A 20092-nucleotide genomic window follows, 5' to 3' on the forward strand; every position below is an offset into this window, starting at 1 on the left:
AAGAACGTTTCCACACGGAATGCATGCACAAGGCGCACGTTCTCCATGCGCGGCCGATTGTTGCATGCCTACAGTTCAACTACTAAATCGTGCCAACCGTACCCGTGTTCACGTCTAGCGAGACAGAATAAAAAATATTTAAAACACTACTTGCTCATACGGAAAAAAGTCTGGCGGACGGCCGAAAAATATATTACAGTAATAAAAATAATTCATTCACCACCGATCGCACAAGACGGACGCAATGTCGAACCATCCGGCAGAAGAAATGACAGATAATTGCATGATTGACCGAGTCCGGGCCGGGCAAAGGCGCTGTATGTTATTTTAAAAGCATTAGACAAACGCAACGTGGCGCGAATCATTGGAATGCCAACCTGCCAGAGCCTCTGCTGTTCTCTAATCGTTCCTTGGACCGGTTTTCATGCGTGTGTGTGTGTGTTTGTGGTGTATTTATGCTTTGTTTCTGCCCGAAGGCGTTACCAACTCGCACCGAAAGTTCCCATAGTTTATGAGTGCTTCCTGACGTCTTATTTCGTTCGTCCCATCTTTGGGCCGACTCGTTCATGATTAAATGAATTAAATTATATGGCGAATTATCGAGTCAGCTGCATAAAAGCTTTGCTGGTGACCACATACACTTGTGGTTCACCATCTCATTAGAGGGGAGATGTTTGTGTGCGTCAAGTGTTCTTATTTTTTCGACTACATTTTGATTAGTTTTAACGCCATCTGTTGGCCATACATCCAAGGAACAAGTACTCGGGGAAGTATGGTAGAAAACGCCTAAAACTATGCAATACGAACAGCAATTTCATCTTACTAAACATTCAATTATGGTTTCTGGGCTACCATCAGCTTGATGCAACCTTTATACGGCATTAAACGAAACACATAAACAAACCAGCAATAAAACTCGCTCAAGGGGAACAAAGTGTGAAGCAGTTTCTCGCGCAAAGAAATAGAAGAAAAACCAATCACTTTTACTAACCGCTCACAGTTTTACGACCATTTTTCGTCCACACTAAAAACGGTATTTTTACCGCATTCCGTGAAAGCTTCCGGAGAGTGAAATTTATCATTGCACGTAAACTGAGCAACAGAAGGCACGATAAAGATCAACTACGTACTACGAGTCATAAAAACCACAACCACCCTCAACCGGCACCTCAAACTGCGCCAGTTTTCGATACTTAAAACTTTACATTAAAAACATTTTGCCGTGCAGATGAATCTAAAGAAAAACATTAAACGTTAACCATTGCCACATTCACTCATCCCAGATGGATTGAAACGCGAAAAGTCAGACTCGCGTATGGGTCGGGAAAACGTAAAGGATTTGTGATAAAGCACCACACATACACACACAAGCACTAAAACAACATAAAATGTCCTGCAAATTGAGGTTACCAGCAGGAACGGGATTTTAAATCCTTTTCCTTTTACGCTCCATCTCCCCGTGTCGGTTGGGTGCAGCATCTCGACTCCCAAAAGGATTACCATGCACTCCGTACTACTAACTCCAAATGTCCTTCTCCGTGTGTGTGTGTGTGTGTGTGTGCAAAGACAAGTAATAAAATGGACCCTTTTCACCACATGCTCCGCAATGTCCAGGGGATTCGGTTTTAATTTCTGCTTCAATGACGGTCTGCAGCAAAGCTCCCGGGCAAAAGCATTTACCCACACATACTCACTGCGAGGACTTTTCCTTACATTTTCCCTGTACAGTTGTATCCCAACAAGATGAAAAAGAAAACACACTCGTTGCTCGCTGTCTATTTTTCCCTCGTGCTACTCTTACCAGCTACTTATCAACTCCGTCCGGACGGTGAACCGTGGGTGAACGTTGAGCTTTACGAATGGTGTTACCGTTTCCTTTTTTCCTGCTCTGTTTCGTTCGCTACAGATTGCTAATGTGACATGAAAGCAGTTGACCGGCTCGTTCGTAACCGTGCCAACTGTGTACTGTTGCATCATTACAACCCACTCACGCTTAAAGGGCAATTAGAACAAAAAACGGAGCGAAAGGCAAGCGCCCTTTCGTTACCCTTTTAGCAGTCCTTCTTGTGATGAAAGCTGTTTTGGGAGCTTTTAAATCCCACCGGGGTGAAGGAGGATTTTTATTTCGTCACTTTTTACCGTGGATTACAAAACACATTGCGCCGGGGTTTGCTTTAAGCTTGACATGGGTAATTATGAATGTGTCATCCATTTTGAATTGCGGGTTCATTGGTCCCTTTTGAATGGCAACATTTGAAAAGGATATTCTCTCTAAACACAAAACTGAAATTTATAAAAAACTTATCAACACTTCATACCAATATATTCTAATTTTCATCTCCTCGGACCAAAAACTTCCCCTTCCTCTTGAACTATACGTTATTTCTAATCTCGTAACTCAACTAGCACTCGAGGCAATCCATTCTTATACGCTCCAGCCCCAACTCCTCCTAAACTCTCCAGTCAGTCGGTTCGAAGAATCTCATCAAGAAACTATTTCACCAGCAACAACTCGTAACAAACAGCTTTCGCAACCGCTAATTTGCCTGCAGTAATCAACCGACGTTTCCTAATCTCAACGCTGGTTTGCCTGGCCTCCGCAATCTCCGAACCCCGTTTTTGCCATTCGATGCACACCCGGTGTACTGCCGGTGCAAATAGTATTTCCACTTTTGCTTCGATCAAACCCAACCAACCCCAGCGGCAAGAAGAATGAATCCGTTATACAAGTTTTAAGTTTAAATAAAACAGATAAATCAACCGCAACAGCACCGCAGCACCACCAGCCCAGCAGACGGTGTAATGGAACCGCGTGGAACTTCTGCTCCCACACCACATCCCGAAATATCCGGAAATGGATAGCCGAAGATTCTTCCCGAACATTGCCACACTCCCGGAGGACTCCGGTCCGGTACTTCCAAGATCGACCACCAACCAGCAACCAGTGCAATCACCCCTCACCTCCTTCCACTAAGGCACACAAAGCCAACCTTATAAGTAAGGGTGCAGGAGCAGCAACCAGCAAAGCCAGGATGTGCTGCAGGAAGTGTTTGGTAAAGGATATGACTCTTGTCTGCCTTAATGTGAGTAATCGTATCACATTTGCCTGCGATTCCCATCTTTCTCTCTTTCTCTCTCTCTCTCAGAGAAGCCGTATTTCTTCCTGCGCGCTGAGCGGTACCTCCACGGTTGGCAAATGATGAGGTCCTGCACCGAAACACCGTCTGGGCACTCGCACAGCGTTGGACGGAAAGCACCCACATCCGGGGGTTGTGTGGAACCTTGCATTCCGAAGTTCCGGCGAAATCCCTTTCGCCACCCGAACATCTCCTCCGACCCGGTTTTGTCGTTTTGAGCAAAAATTATCGTTTTACACAAACCGTCCCCGTGTGGCGGGGAATGATATTGCCCGAGGCAACAACAGCGGCAACGTACGGAAAGCTCGAGTCGGTCGAATGCATTCGCCAGTTGCCGCAGCAGGGTACAGTGTTTGCTGAAAAATATCGAAAAGCTTTGGCATGGTTTATTTGAACAACGCCAGGAAAAGCATTACTGCATTACTTCGGAAGGTAATGGAGCTTTAGGTAACGGAATGTTGATCTAATCTCTTGAGAAGGGTTTTGCAAATCTATGCCAAATTAATTTGAACTAGTGTTCGATCCCCGGAACCAGGAAAGGGATATTTAAAATGATTTTGTGCATAGAATTGCATAGCTTCAGGCGCGTTTTGGTGTGAGCATTTGCATAGTTTCAGGATGAAATATCTTCAAATGGTGAACGTTATATTTTCTTCTTTAAAATTGCTTATAAAGCGCATTAATTGAGCTAGTATTAGCTTTGTAACAGTCCTAGAAAGCAGTGCTTTTCTATGAAACACATATTCCACTTTCATGCTCCACACTGTACGGATTGCGATTGCTTTCACCAAGCTGCGAGGTAATCGGAGCAAAAATCCTTTTCTTCTTTTCTACTCACTTACTGCTCGCTATTGGCCGACGGGGGCAAAACAGGGAACCGACGAACAAAGTGGCACGTAAGTATCTGTATCTGTATGTGTGTGTGTGTGTGTCTATATGTGCTAGAATTCGAATCCTTTTCTCACCCACCGCCCGAAGCTCGTTATCTTTTCCGTGACAATGAAGACGGTGACTAAAAGAGGTGTCATATGGCCCTTTTTTGTGCGTCCTCTCCCTCTCCCCCTTGCCAAGCAACCTCACAATCCACCGGCTACAACTACACGGTGCAATATGAAAAATAATACTTTAATGGAGTTATCCCATTCGTACGGTGGCAAACACGGGCAAAAAGCGCCCACGCGGGCCATGCGACGGATGCAGCGAGCACGAGTCAAGTCGTTGCGCAAAACCCGTACCACCCTCACCGACCGTGTGTACGTGCTTTCAGACGAAATGTATATTTTGTACCAACTTTTTGACACGCATACGCGCAAACACACTATGTTCTGCGGAGGCAGCACAGGAGGGAACTGAGAATTGTGAACAGAGACTTCAGTGCTCAGTTTGCGATTCCACTTGCACGCCCCGTCGTTGAATTTCTTTCCGCCAGTGGGTTATTATGTCGCTCTCGCTTCCGAAACCGGCTGGACTGGGGGGGGGGGGGAGAAACAAGCGAGGAACTGTTTGCAAAAGGATGTCAGTTTGGCGAAGGCTTTGGCGCTACTTGACACTGTTGCAATTACTTCTTACATAATCAACTTATCTCTTGCATCACAGACAAAAGGTGCGGTGCTATCTGCACCGGAAGGAAATGAGATTCGGGAAATAGGAAATTGGAACGCTGTTTGAATACGGGAAAATGGTGACATGCGCTAAGCCTTTGTTTTCAATTACGGAAAGAGCATCTTTCTTCCAAATTTACATAAAAGTATGGACCACACCATAATGTCCTTATATTAACAAACGAGTTACGAAGATACGTTGAAAAATCGTAACAAAGACGTCCACAAAGCTTTACAACATTCAACTCGATTTCTTTACGACCAGTAGCACCAAAGGCTGCAATTAAAAATGAACAACATCCAGCATGAGCTTATCTTGATGGCGACAATAGCATTTATAACGCCGAGAAGCCAGAAACTTTTCCCTCTGAGACACTTATCTACTGTATCTCTCAAGGATTCGTCTTGGTTATTGCCTTAATTACCGCAATGCCTCAGTGGTTTACGATTTTCTTTTCCAAAAAAAAAGAGAACCAAAAAAGCAACCCAACACTGATTAATCAACCGACGTTCATAAACAGACCCATAAACAACACTTTCCAGTCATAATCAAAAGACGGCAAAAAAAGACTACCGCTTAATTTATGGCCAATATGGTACAGCCTGTTGGATGGAGCAAGCGCCACGTGAGCCGCGATATGGTACGTATTTCATTTTGAGCATAATTTTCACAGCCATTTAAGCACCATTCGCAGCTCATAAACGGTGTTTGTGTATCTTGTTTTGGTGTATTTCCACCCAGAGTCATTGGCCTATGCGAATGGTTGCTCACAACATCTTCAACTCTTTATCGATAGAGTTACATGTACGGATGAGTCCTTCCGCTTTTTCCCCACAAAAAGCTGCACCTAAATGACTTACAACCATTAAAACTCTGGAGCAATCCCGTGCGCCTACGGGAAATTCGAGCACGACTTAACAATGAAACGGTAACCGTGTGCACTCGTTGCGAATTGTTACTATGCGCACCGAGAGAAACTGGGACAGCGTAAGGTGACATTCGCATCAGAATAGGATCAAAGTGAAATAAATATTACCTACTCACACAGTACGCCACCGTTAAAAGGACGAGGTATCCAAGCCCATTCGCTACGGCTAAGGTTGGCGGGAGGATCCCCGGAATGGACCATTATTTTCACCGCCTCTACCTCGCAATACAGTCGAAGGCCATAAAACACTCCCAAACATTCACGGAAGAAAGGCACGGTCGCTGTGGAACGGGCAAATCTGGAGCAGTCAACAAAGGAGTCACTCACTTTATGAATGTCAAAAGCTAGCCCACGGGTTACCTCGAATTACCTCGCTGGGATGCGAAGATGCAGCCCAGTATGTTGCCCTCCCATCTACCACCGCCGGACATTGGGAAATTCATGCACAAAACGAAAATATGATAACGATCCGACATGTTTGCGCTTAAGAGGCCACGGCTGCTTCCCAGCGGAAAGAAGCAGCAAGATGCTTTATGATATCTTGCAACGTGCTTTTTTTTGTTGTTATTGTTCCGCTTGCCCCGAGGACTTCCGGAAGCTGCTTCGCTTCTCGTGCCCCGTGGTAAAGCTCGTTACGTTTTGCACATACGTGCTTGGTTCAAGTAGCGAGACCGTAATCCTAATGCTTTCCATTCTCGATGCATGGTAGCGGTTGAAACTTTATAAAGCGAAGACAAGCACTTGCTTCCACCCTCGAACATGCTTGAGAATAAACGGTTATTTTGAGTTACTGATTGGCTTATACAATTATTGTTGGATGCAAACCCCCCCCCCCCCCCCCCCCCCCCAAGATTGATCTTTTTTAGATCTTGTGCCTTTAATTGCGAAGAAGAATAAAAATCTTGGCCAGTACAAGCAAGAAGGATCCTTAAAATCGCTAAATTGATATGTTATTACGCCTAAAAGTATGCAATTTGTAATGCAAAATTACAGTACTCCCCAAACATAACCCCAAACATATTACACAACATTGTTAACACTTTGATCGCCAGCCTGACGTCACAGTTTTTGAGTGAGCACGTAGCGCATGGCAAGAGAGCGATGAGAGCGACAGTTTCTCGTGCGATTGTTATCACTCTTTTGTTTCATTGCGTTAAGCGGCGTAGCACATGTCGTTCTCGTTCTCTCTTTTCTACCTCATTCGTTTTCAAGAGAATCACTGAGCGTCAGATTCAAAGCTGAACGGTGAGCAAAACCGTCATGCGAATTTATATGACACGGCGCTTAAAGTGTTAATAAAACATTCCAGTCAAAAAATCGAATACATTTTCCAGCTCGCACAAAGCACAATCTTTCGCAAACTGTTTGAACCGTATTCGTTGGCTTTGAAATGAAAATTAAAAGCTATTAGATGTGCGGGTAATGGAAAAAAGGGTATATGTTACATCAAACATCAAAGGGAAAAGCTCGTCCGTTCTTTCCTGTGCCCGAGTTTTGAAAGTATTCGGTCCAATTTCCAATCATTAGGAGAGTAAACTCTTTCATCGTGTGTTATTTTCGTGTGCATTCAATATTGGCCTGTGTAAGTGGAAATTCATTCCTTCCTTCTGCTCAATTCAATCAAATTACAATCGAACCGCACCTGGTTCTGGCATAGTTTTCTGAAGTCAACTTAATCCAACCGTGCTTTCATCTCGTTGGCAACATTTTATTGAAAAACTTTGGCTCAAAATGGCTTTTTTGTGAAGTAAATTCCATGCAACATAGATATATGTAATGTTTCATCACAAAACTCCACTCACAATTTTACTGAATCAACAATTTTGAGAAACATTTCCACAAGGAATAGAGCATCTCTCCTCATTGATACCGAGTATTTGAAAGCTATACCTGCACGAAGCAATTAAAACGAGATCCAAGAACAAACCCCCGGTCCCAGTTCGCTAAATTTATTGCCTTGTGTTCGCGGATGTTCACACTCGCACACCATCAAAAGCTAATGCTAAAGCATGCCAATCAATGCAATGCCAGTTAGCGTTAATAGCTTCTTTATGAGTGCGGCTGGAGCCTATTCGCCAATACCTGCAAATTCTGCATTTGCATCGACTAAAATATTGATAACAGCCACCCTGCTCCCTCGCTTCTGCGCTCCTCTAGCAAATACACACCTGGAAAGGACGAACATTCTACCTACACGTACACACCTCGCTCTTTCTCTCTCTCACACACACACACATTCCGCCACACCTACGGTGCCGCGGCGAATGAATAATTAAACTGCATTTAATCGAAATATTCGAGCCCGAACCCGTCGCGTCCCGGTCGCGCACCCGGAAAAGGCTGAAGGAATGAACGAATCCCGCAGGATGGACCCGAGCTAGCTGTAATTATCGAAGTAATTATAACTCCGCTATCAATTTCATCACGTGCGAACATTCACACCGCCTTACCACCACACCACGAGCTGGAGAATCACACAGGACGCACTAAATCACTAATATTCTCACACACTAGAGCAATAGTGCACATACATACCTTTCGGAAAACAATAAGTTACCTACCGTATTTTGAGAACCATAATGGTCCATTTCGCTTTCCAATAATTGACACGTGCGTGGCAGTATTCACACGCGACAAGACTGGCTTCCAGCGCAACACTTCAATGCACCACTGTAAACGCAGCGGCCATAGTAGAACTGCCGCCGTGCACTAAGCGCCAGAATTGACATTCCACCGTCGACATCTGGCGGGTGGAAAAGTGCAGTGACAAAACTGCAGCACGCATTCCATTTACTTCCGCAGCTGGTTCGCCGCACCCACCCGCCCTGCGTCCCATTCCCTGCCTTTTGTCAGCCTGTCTGGGTTCTCTTTCACCATTTTCTCTTTGATGAAATTTATGCAAAATAATTATAATCACTAATTAACTATCATTATGCAAAATCTAATAATTTTAATTACACTCTGTGCTTCATCGTGGCGACTGGAAAAACCACGACCACCTGCATACGCAGACACACACACACACATATACACAGACTGCGTCACATTCACTCCAATCACGTATCCTCGCTAAAGATCGTTGCTAGTGCACCGCCGCCGCCCTTCTCACGTGGTTTAATCGAGCGCACAGTCTATTCACACAGTGCAGTTTTTTGTGAGCGTGTGTGCGTGTGTAATTTCTTTTCAATATTGTGCTCCCAGTGTCATTTTCCTAGTTCTGCACGGCTTCGTAATGAGAGGGTTCGGAGGGTGGGCGACATACTGCAACATCCTGTCGCATCCGGTGGGAAAGTTGCGAAATGCTCATTTCGGCGAGGGCGCGAGCTTGCACGTTTGAACTGACTGTTTGTTATTTTGCGACAGTAGTCTGTGTGTGTGTGTGTGTGTGTGTGTGTGTGTGTGTGTGTGTGTGTGAATGCACGAAGCTGGAAAATGAACTCTATTAATTTTACATTTTCCGACCCTTTTGCGCTGGTGATTTATTTATTCAGTGTTGCGTACGTGGGGTGAGCATCAACTAATTTCCAACCACTCTATTGAACTAGATATGGTTCGGAGCTGTGTGTAGAAGTGCTGATTGGCAATGCGAAAATTATGAGGTGTCGGTGGAAAAGCGTTCTAATTATGAGCAAAGTTAATCTGTTCCTATTCATTTTCTCTCACACATGTATACCTATTGGAAAAAAAACATCAAAGTGTAACTTATTTTGTCGCATTAAACATGAGTAAATTACCCTTTCACTAGCGATAAGTAATGCACATCTGAACGAGACACTACTGCTCTCCTCTTTCCACAATGGTGGTGTCGTTTGACTGAAAATATTTAATTAAAACCCCTCATGTACTTAGCGATATTAGAAAAGCATACAAACGACTACTTTGCCTCACTTTGGTCAATTAAATTCCATTTCAACGGTTGACTTGCTGCTCCCCACTGCGTCTGCAGAGAAAAGCACATAAAAATACAAATTAATGCATCACTTACCTTTTGCGCCAGCGCGTCCCGTGTCCGTGCGGGCTGTTGTGACGCAAACGCAACCCCAGCCCAAACCGCAGACTCGGGGTCGTTCGTTTCAGCTGGCAATTAAATAATTAATTAAATGCAAAAATCAATCCTTTCGCATTTGCCGCATTTCGGTGCGGGTAGTGTCGCCGGCTCGGTTGCAATCCAGCCGTCCAGGGATGGGATATCGTCCTCGCCTCGAACTCTCTCTGTCACTAGAGGAAAGCGGACACTAAACTACGAGAGAAGAAAGAAGAAAAAAACATAAGCAAACACATTCCGCTGGCTGAGTTTTAGAACTAATCTTATAAATAATTTATACACACTGAAACCGACACCGCCCAGTCGGTTGTTTCTCGACGACGACCGAACTATGCTTTGCTGGGAAGACAACAATTTACACCATCTCTTACTGTCCACCTCCTTTTGTGTGTGTGTGTGTATCCTGCACCGAGACCGGACAGTTTCCACCATCGATCCTTGTCTTTATGCACCGAGCAACACACTTTGCAGGTCCTTTCACGCTGTGAAGCAAAAAGGGGATGATGAGAAAAAAAGGAAACTAAACTAGTGTAAGATCACTACCACTACCACTCGCTGTTATGCTACCCTTTTCTCTCAGTCTCTCCAGCGGTAGCCATCCTTTAGCACGATAACTATCTCATCCTTGGCAGCATCCTTGTGCAGCAATTGGAATTTTAAATCAAGTCCCGGCGAGTTTGGGCATCCCGGGCACCACCCACCCGCTGCGATGGTGGTCATGTTGGTGGACCCAACCCTTGCTCCGAACTCTCCCCCCCCCCCCCCCACGACGGGTGCTCTGGGCATGACTCCCGCTCCACGCATAAACCCATTTGACGGACTGGCTGCTGGTGAAAAATCGTTCTCCGCCCTTGTGCGCTTCTCCGGAGATGAGCGTGAAAAACGAACAGACCCGAAGCCCCTGAGCCCGCAGAAAGAGAGAAAGCGGGTGGACATCGAGTAGTGGAGTAGCGACATAGGAAAGAGTTGTAAAATGTGATTGTACAAGCTGTTGCAAAGCTGCAAAGTATAAATAATGAATATTTATTGGAATCGGGTTCTGGCTGGCAGTTTCTGCCCCATGGTTTGGCCAAACAACCTCGTTCGAATATTGATGAGCGGGAAAATGTGGGCGGAATTTAGAGCGAGAGAGAGAGGGAAAGAATAACACCAGTAAGGAAAACCCCTTTTTTTTCGTCCCGATTATCTTTCGTCCAAAATCACACCTCACACACTTAGGAGATTTTTGTTTTCTTTTTCGCGCAGCTAGTTTATTTTCTTTGCCAATGCAGAGGAAATGGGGGTTTGTTTGGGATCGAAGAAGAGTTTAGTGGGAAATTGGAAAATGAAACAACTCTATTTGACCGGTAACAAATCCCTTCATTATCTCTCACCCGCTCTGCTCTATGCATCGAAAGCGGGATGCTTTTAAAAGCGAAGTTCGAGATAAATTTATTCCAAGGAGTCGTAGCCCCATTGCGATTCCTTCAAACGGTTGGGACTCCGTTTGAATTTCAATGCACATCCCCAAAACAACCACTTTCGTGCATCGTGCAAGAAAATTGCTACACATTTATCACGCAACGATCGCGCGCCCCTCGATCGATAACAACACCGCGTATTATCTTTATCGGCCCGTTTTCATCCCCATTTCACGCTGATAAATACCTGAAGTGTCGAAATCGGGATATCATTTTCACGCTAACGTGCCCTTTCCCGCTCCCAAGCCAGGAAGGTCAGGCAGAAGACATTAACATACACCATACACCTGGCCTCTACCCATGGCCCTTTCGTTTGCGGTTTTATTCCTCCGGTTTGATGTTATCCTTCCATAAATGGGCAAAGGATTGAATAACTGGCTCGCGGGCCTGACGTGCGAGACGGGCACATGAGCGGGGAAGGATGAAAAAGAAGAATTGGCTCGACCCCATCCAAACCGACCGGTAATTTGCGCCAATAAATCAACCCAAATCAATTCGACGTTAATCAATATAATTTAACGCCGCAAATGAATCGACGCGGCGAAGCAGGCAGGACTGCGGATGGGCAGGAACCACAACAACCCCCACTGGCTTCTTTGCCGCAATGGAAACAATCGATGCATTGAATATGTTGTTGCTTCACCTCCTCGGTTGCTTCACCCCTCACGATCACGTACGATCGTCCCAGATGCTTTTGCATCTTCTCGTCGCCGCCGCCGCAGCTGTGGCCTTGATCGACCCGGCAGCAAAATAGCACACGAAAGCTGGCGTTAATCGTGTGACAGTTAACGGTTCAACTCGGACCCGATCACCTTACAAAACAAGCGATCCTTCCCTCGCCCTCTGCCAAGCCGGCTCCGGAGGAAACGCTTTTGGCGGGCAAAGGTTGAACCGATTTTTAATGCGCGAACAAATGGCAGATGAAAATTGGTGTAATTTATATCCCGATTCGCCTCGTACCGATGCACACATACGTGGCCCGATCTCGTGCGGCCGATTGATCGGCACATACCGCATAGTGTTGGTGCGCGCTTTACGCCATCCTGGACCAATAATTTATTGGCCATTTTTCCACCATAACCACGGTCATGGCCGCGGTGTCAATTAAGGGTGAGAAAGGGGCAGGAAAACAACGTGCAAGGATGCCACGAGGCGATGGGGCCTTTTATTTATTACATCAACCTCACTTTGAGCAGCTCCATATTGGGATTAAACGGTGTGCAGGTTTCGATCATTCCGTAGAAAGAAAGATCTCCGATTTGCATAACCTTGGGCTGTTGCTTAAAGACCCACTGAACATCTTGGGCCCGTTTTCGTACTTTGTTTTGTTATTTTTAATTAAATTACATCACAATGCTATCAGCCGGGTTTCTGTTCTAATCCCTATCACCGGGTGACTCATAAACATTGATTGATGCCTAGGAAGCCACTTCACTCCGAGGCCATTATCGTGTTATCGCTGTACGGTAAGGCAATCACCAACGAACCAAAAACCTTCAGCGTCGATCGACCACTGTTTGAACTGTGAACAATCTGACGCACACATTCACTAGTACTAGTTGAGGGAGGAGTACTACGGTACTGCCCTGGAGAGTAAGCTTATCAAACTACTAACTTCGCTAAATGGTTCGTCCAGCACTGTATAGGCTGTTCTGTTTGCCTTCCGAGATACTGGTCTCAACCCCCAGGTCCCCCGGTAATCAAACCACTTCAGATAGGGAAGCCTACGATTGATGGTACGAGTATGGTTTTGGAAAGCTATCACCCTCCTCCACGTTGGAGAGATATGTGTATGTTTTGGCACCATCGTGCAGGGTAGTTTACATAGGCACGTTGGATCGTACCTTAGTTCAGTTCCGTGCCAACCTACATCTGTAACGAAGGTTATCCGTTGCTTGCCGCATTTCACATTCGAGCGCTAAAAGCCCCAGTTTAGGCACAAGTGTCGGATCTTCGGAAGTTCAAAGACGCAGAAAGGCGAAGATGTGTTCCCTGATCGGATGCTGTTGCGATTGTGCTGCCTCGATTGCTTGCTGGTAAGTTGACATGGAAACATGGTGATGTTTTTAAGTCGAGGCATCTCTGCCACTTCACCCAAGTAGGCAGTGAGATCTTTGCACAATCTCTGTCTCGCACGTTGTGCAGCTTCTCGCACCAAGACGGCTCGAAAATGTGTTGTTTTATCAAAACGATTTGGTTCTGCGTGAAAAGCCTTCTTCAAACCGCGTGCTAGTAAGTAGCTCCAAATACCGGTGCTAGTCATCACACCGACGACGATAAGGTGTTTATCCCCTCCCTAAACAATCACAACAAATTGGGACAAACCCACCAGGAATTGTACCATCTACAGGGGGGTGTATGTGTGTCACCTCTGTTCAGGGTTTCGATTTGATTGAAATGTATTATCAGTTCCGGTGTCAGCCGCCGGTTCCCAATCTTGGTGTCTTGGTACATTGTGACGACAGGGGACAGTCACACACAACCTGCCATCTGAATCAACACACGGTGCTATTTGAATATCTCGGCGATAACACGTATACAGCCCCGCACCTAGATATCCGATAACGAGCGATTGTTTTTTGCGTTATCTCCCAAGCTCTCAATGTAGTTTAACGCTAGGTGCAGACTTCCTGCTCAGTGCCGGTTCGTACACGTAAACGACCGGTTGTGATTGATTACCAGCAACAAACGGTTAAAATGTGTGGTATACTTCGGTGTTGTTGCGATTGCACCAAGCGTATTGCTTGCTGGTAGAGTTCAAGATTCTTTTTGCTTTACCTTCATTGTCTAATGCTACTCATCTTCCTTAACAGCTGCTGTACCTGCGCACTGCAGACGATCTGCTGCATGGTGTTTGTGGTAGTTATCATCTGCTTGGCGATCGGATTGGGCGTCTACTTTGGCATCTTCCACAACCGAGATTCGGACTCCGATACGACCACGCCACGAAGTCTCATACTAAACGCACTGATGCCGGACGGCTTCCACGAGGAAAAGGAATCCACCTGGGTGTATTGATGAGAGAGTCGCCCCACAATGCATCCACTATGAACGCTGTGATATGTGATTAGACTTAGGCAGGAACCAAGGAAAATAGTGTTGCGGCCTCAAGAGTGTGTGTGTGTGTTTTCGTTCCAAAATTTCCCGTTGAATAAATCGAGGTGCACTCACCAATGCTCACCAAAAGCAAAGAAGAACAACATCCAACCGCGTGAATCATCCGTCCCAGTTTGTCCAAGTCTATGCTGACGCAGCTTGCATTTTATCAGTGTGAGTTTGAATGGTTACTTTCGCAAGCGGTTGTAGATAACGCTAGATTTGTTAGTTGTACCGCGATAAGCCGTCGGACAAGCAGCGACTAGACGATGCACTCCCTTCCCGGAACGAGCGTTAAGGTGTGTGCGATCTCATTCGGCGATAAAGTTGCTCTAATTGGATGGTCAAAATTAAGAAGACCACTACAAATTAAGCTGTCCCGTGTTTGGTGTTTCCCCCTCCTTTTGGCAATTATAAAAGTGAAGCAATTTGAGGTTGAACAATTTCAAACAATGCCGCCCGTTGACGTGATGTGTCTGTACGCCTAAATTTATGTAAATTATCGCACTGTTCTCTCTATCTCTCTCCCCTCAGCTGCTATCGGAAATCCAACCAGCACTCGGAACTGTTTCTTCCGAAACGAATCAGTCTGCAAAACACACGACCTGTTCCCTCAAAGTACAACTTCCTGCCGAAAAGCGTGTAAAAAGCGTCACGCAGTCACGCAACGTGCGAGAAGCGATTCGTGCGCTGATGGAAGGATTAATTACTGACTGACCGTCGTGGTCTTGGTCTTCGATCGGCACTACCTGATAGTGTGACAGCCGAAGGATATTTTAAAAGAAAGAAAGTATCAGCTGATTCGAGCTCACAGGTCTGGTGCAAGGTCAAATGGGTGATTGGAAATGAGGGTGCAAATGAGGAGGGGAATTACTTCCACTGGAACTAAGCACGACTTGAGCAACACTCGCGCTTTCAAGTCATGTTTCAAAAAGGGTCTTTCAATTCCGGGAATGCGTTTGCGAGCCTTTGCCCCGATAATTTATTCACGCACCCGCAAGTCCGTCTGGGCACTGGGTAGAAGCTATCAGATTGTAAAATTATTCCTGCTTACTTCCGTTCAACCGCAAACGCACTAAAGCGTCCTTTGTCTGAGCGGCTAACTGCGGCTCATGTTGCGGACCAGAAATTATGACGCTATCGTCATTGAGCGTCCAACCGTCCTATACGGTAAACAAATCGCCCAACGAGGAGAACGATTTCGCACCATTTTACGTCACTCGGTCCAGCTAAACACGGATCCGGAAGCTTAAGGCCCCAACAAGCCTACCCTTTCGTTGGCGTTGGCCGCATCCTATCTCCCAAACTAACCCGTCAAGCATCAATGAGCATGCAATTTTCAACGCAGCGTCTGGCACGGTCGTACCTATTTTTCATTCATCTATTGGCATCGGCGGCCGATGCGTTTGTTTTTCTTCACAACTCAGCCCATAGGCCGACACCGCTCGCCCTGTACACGCTCACGGTGCTGGTTGCGTGAGATGCGTTTGAAGTGTGTGCCACCGCTAACAAATGGTCGATCATAAATCCGGGCTACTTAATGTCGCAGCATTGAATTACGCCCGCTTCATGCCCGCCCTCGGTCCACGGTAGGCGTTTCTAAGCACGTAAATTATGGATTATGGAGCGCGGGAAAGGTGCTAACGAACAGGAGCGGGATCTATTTTTACACCATCCAACCAACCAGCCAACCAGCAACTTGCAACTTCTGCGGTGCATGTGCTCGAGCATTTGCGGCTCAAATTACGCAACGGTCACTTGCGGCAGCATCAACCGTCCTGCCCGGATGCAACCGAATTAATCCTGCTGCGTTGTTGCTGCGTGTTGCGCACCGATATGACCATCCGCACCGATCGCACGCACCGGTTAGGTGGTAATTTATGTTCACAGCTAACGTTGCAATCGCTCCGTTTTTTTCTGGCAAACACGTGTGCAGCTGAAACCAGCAATATGTGTGGTGCAGTGTGGGTGATAATTTCGCTCATCAATGGGAGCGTTATTTATGGGATGATCTTTGAAAACAATCCTGTAATGGGGAAACTGTTTCCCGTGTGCTGTAATTGATAAGCTAGCAGCAATTAATATTTTATTGCTTTCAAGTGTTTTAAACGATACGTTTTTCAATTTATTTAGCTTGCCGCAACACAAAAATCACCCAACCCTCATCCACAGATAGAGCAATTTTAATCAGCTTATTAGTACAATTTAAAAATACAAGCCAACTAATCTACCTTGACCTACATCTCTGTGCGATCGATTGCAGCAATGCATCATTTCCCTTCCCTAATGATGCCATTATACCCAAAACATGCTCAACCTATTTTTTATTGGCAGCCAAAATGATGATGATGATGATGATGATGCTGATTCACCTTTTTTTCACAAATGTGCTCAATCAGGTTATGCTTATTTGCCCGCCTGATCCAATAATCCGCTTACGATGTGAATGAGCGAACAAAACTACCCAGAAAAAAAACGGCTCATGTCAAAAATATTTCGCCATCCTTCAAAAAACCTCCCATCGAGCGAGCCTCGTAGCGCGCCGAAGCCGCCGGTGCAACGATGCACATTTCGATCCCGGGCCCGGGGTCTTTTGGCGAAGACATTCGACGACAGCAGCGCGAAAGGGATTTAACAGCACTGGTTCGTCGTCACCATCGCCAGCGACAGCGTCAACAGCGAGACTTTACAAAGATTATAATAAATAAGCCCCCTAAATGTTACACAGACAGCAGCAGCAACAGCAGCAACAGCACAGCTTGTTCTTCTCCTTGCCACCGAAAGCGCTTTAAGCATCCGGTCCCAAACTCGAAGCTGATGATGCCGTTATTAATTAAGCCGTCAGAAGCGTGGCGAACGGAAGGTATTATTATAATATCTTTCTTTTTTTTCTTTTTTTGGTTGGTTCTTACTTCCCTCCGGCAAGCTTTCAGCCGAACAAGTCTAAAGTCTGTCATCGGTTTTCGAACTTTTCTGTCGCTGCACTCTATCGGTTATTTACAAAAAACCTTTTAAGCACGATGCAGCAGGGCATTCAGCGAGAAGTTGGAGCGAACGAACGCACCATGACGTAAACCCAGCCGCCTAACTTTCGGTGGAATAAAAATCTGCACCTCTTTTAAGCGGATTTTTGGAAGTCATCGGGGCGTTGATACTGCTGCTGCTGCTGCTGCAAACCTGCAACTGAAAGCACAATGCTACAAACATCCTCCCATTCACTGAAGCGGTGGGAAAATACTTACTTCCAAACAAAGCTGACCCAACGGCGGTAGTCGATAGGAGAGAGTAAGGGTACAAGTGCAGTCGGAAACGAACCCATCACCAAACCCAAACCCAGCCAGGTGAGAGGCTGTTGGAGTAAAGTTTATCAATTTTAGCACCAACTAGCCACCCCCCCCCCCCTCCCCGAACTACACCACCACAGGACAAAGTTGTTGGATCGAACCGAAGCCATCGCCATCGGTTGTCATCCGCAAGCTGTCGGTTGGTCGTAAATTTTCACCAGCATTTCCACGAAAACGTGCGAAAGGTGTCTTTTTTAAGCATCTTTTTGCACGCACCTAGCCCGAAAGTTTGCCCCAACCAAGCCACCGATACCACCGGTGCATTGCATTTGGCGACGACACCTTCCCCGCGGGAGAGAGGTGGGCGGTTGTATTTCTTTGCCGAGTTTATGACCCGAAAGAATTGTGCCATAAATTTGTACGGTGGTGCCCCGATGGTGCCTTACCACGCGCCTTTTGTGAGCTTGCCTGTCCTTGTTGCAAACTGGGAGGTTCATCCCTCGGCGGCACAAAATTGAATCAAGCGCCGGGGCGCGCTCGCGAACTGCCAAATCGTACTAATTCTTCATTCGCTGAATCGATCCACTGAAGTATTAAGTAGAAGCAGTTCACGGAGCTGGAAATTTATGGCACTCGGACAGGAAATTGCTCCCTGTGCTGTGAATAGTTCGATGCTGATCAATATAAAGCGTTTGTTTAAAAAAAAGCACACGAAAAGCTCTGCTGGAGATCCTATTAAAGAAATGATGTCGAACAAATTGCCTAACTTTAGGCGCATTAGATCATTCTTTTCGTTAAATGCTTCCTAGAATCTGTGTATAGTTTTGTTCGGTTTTTTTTACCAACACTTGCCAGAAGCTTGCTTCAAAAGAAGCCCAAACCTCTCGCGTCGTTACCCGATCTAGGGCGTAATTTGATGGGAAAAGTTTTAACGGCCTCACGCAAACGCATTACCCGCGGGAGATAAATTTGGCCACAAAGGCCCACCGAAGGTTATGATGAACTGCCGGGAAAGGCTTTCTAATGGAGCCACCAAACGTCATCTTGCAGGAATGATGTGCAATATTTCGTCTAACACCCGCAGGCTGCTGGATGTTGTTCGGCAACTGACATTAGAACAGACCAAAGGTGAGTAAATTTGTAGACTTTAAACTGTTTGCTAAAATGCAAATTGCTTTTATATGTTTTTATGTGTTATTTTTTCTGTTTCGCAAAAAGTACAATAAATTTCCCCTTAACTAACTGTGTTTGTCGTGAAGTCGAAAGATTGAATGCGCATCATTCTGCTACCTCAGGCCCAAATACTGGTGAACATATTCTCTGAACGAATAACCATTAACCTCGTTTTTTTTTTTGTTTCACTGCTGCTGCCATTAAAAGGATTCACTCCACGGAAAACAATACGGCGTATCGAAGCCGGACTGTGGGATAGTGGGAAAATCCCGTTTTCTTATCAACGCACCAGCATCGCGTCGCAAATAGCGACTCCCGGCGGCAAAGGACGGGGGGCCATGTGGCAAACAACTCGTTAGCTCCGTGCTCGACGAAAGCCATTACGGCGGGCGCCCGGGTCGTAACAAGCGCCTGTCGTGTTAGCTGCTGCTGCTGCTACTACTTCTTGCTACAAAGCAGCAAAACTCAGCTAAAAATTTTATGATGTCCACCAGTCAAATTCACTTCCCCTTGTCCTCGCCATGGAAAGGGTTTCCATGGAGCCCCAACATCCGGGACGCGGGAAAAAGGACGAAGACAGTCGTTCAAAGACAGTCGGCCAATGTTTGCCAAAGTTGCTGGCATGCTTCCACATCCACAATCAAATGGGGGGGGGAGGGGGGATGGAGAAGGACAACCGCTTTTTATGGGCACAAAACACTTCGACATTCGCGACCGTTACCGATTCGAACGACCCATGATGATGACTACTGGTATGGCGATAATAATAATAACAGCTAATGGCCACCATTCATAACCGGGGCATGTTATTTTTATTTTCCACTCGCTCGTGTACACGATGATGGTTTTACGATGGTGTCATTTCGCGCGATGAAACATACTATGTGTGTGTACGGTACGGCGCGACTCATCTTCACGGCTGATCTTACTCACTGTCCGCTGCCCATCTTCAATCTTTCCGCTGGCAGCTTTTTTGACAGCCCAATGCACTGAAAAGGGTCTGCAGAGGAATATTTTGCAATTATCATCAACCGAGAGCCGAGCGGGAACGAGTGTCCAGCCCGGCATCGACACGACACGAGCATAAAATCATAATCCGTTTATTTGTATTAAGTTAATCATGAGCCGTGTGCCTTGTTTGATGGTGGTGGAGCTGGTTTTTTACGACGATTTTTCCGCTTTCCCACTACAACGACACCGGAGCGAGCGGGTCGCTTCAGTCTCGCGCTAATCAACGGTTTTAATGGCAATGTTTTGCTCCGTAACGAGGTACGGGCCTGATGGCTTGCGTAGGGTAGGGCATAAAAAGGCGAACAGAAGCAATTATGTACCGGCGTGGAGACGACTCCTTTAAGTACCGATTCCCC

The 20092-nt window shown here is 46.0% G+C and overlaps 1 protein-coding gene across 3 annotated transcripts; it reads left to right on the forward strand.

Moving 5' to 3' along the window:
- Positions 1-12715: 12715 nt before the first annotated feature.
- On the forward strand, positions 12716-14374 carry LOC3291557 (protein midgut expression 1). 3 transcript variants are annotated; one of them, XM_551860.3, is made up of 2 exons: positions 12716-13208; positions 13986-14374. In XM_551860.3, the coding sequence occupies exons 1-2, from the start codon at positions 13156-13158 to the stop codon at positions 14188-14190; spliced, it is 258 nt and encodes an 85-aa protein (XP_551860.3). In that variant the 5' UTR covers positions 12716-13155; the 3' UTR covers positions 14191-14374. The 3 variants fall into 3 exon arrangements, with proteins under 3 accessions (XP_551860.3, XP_061509497.1, XP_061509498.1); XM_061653513.1 differs by lacking the exon at positions 12716-13208 and adding an exon at positions 13277-13404; XM_061653514.1 differs by lacking the exon at positions 12716-13208 and adding an exon at positions 13508-13922.
- Positions 14375-20092: the final 5718 nt, after the last annotated feature.

Source organism: Anopheles gambiae, chromosome 3 (assembly GCF_943734735.2).
Source record: "Anopheles gambiae chromosome 3, idAnoGambNW_F1_1, whole genome shotgun sequence".
NCBI classification, from domain to species: Eukaryota; Metazoa; Arthropoda; class Insecta; order Diptera; family Culicidae; genus Anopheles; species Anopheles gambiae.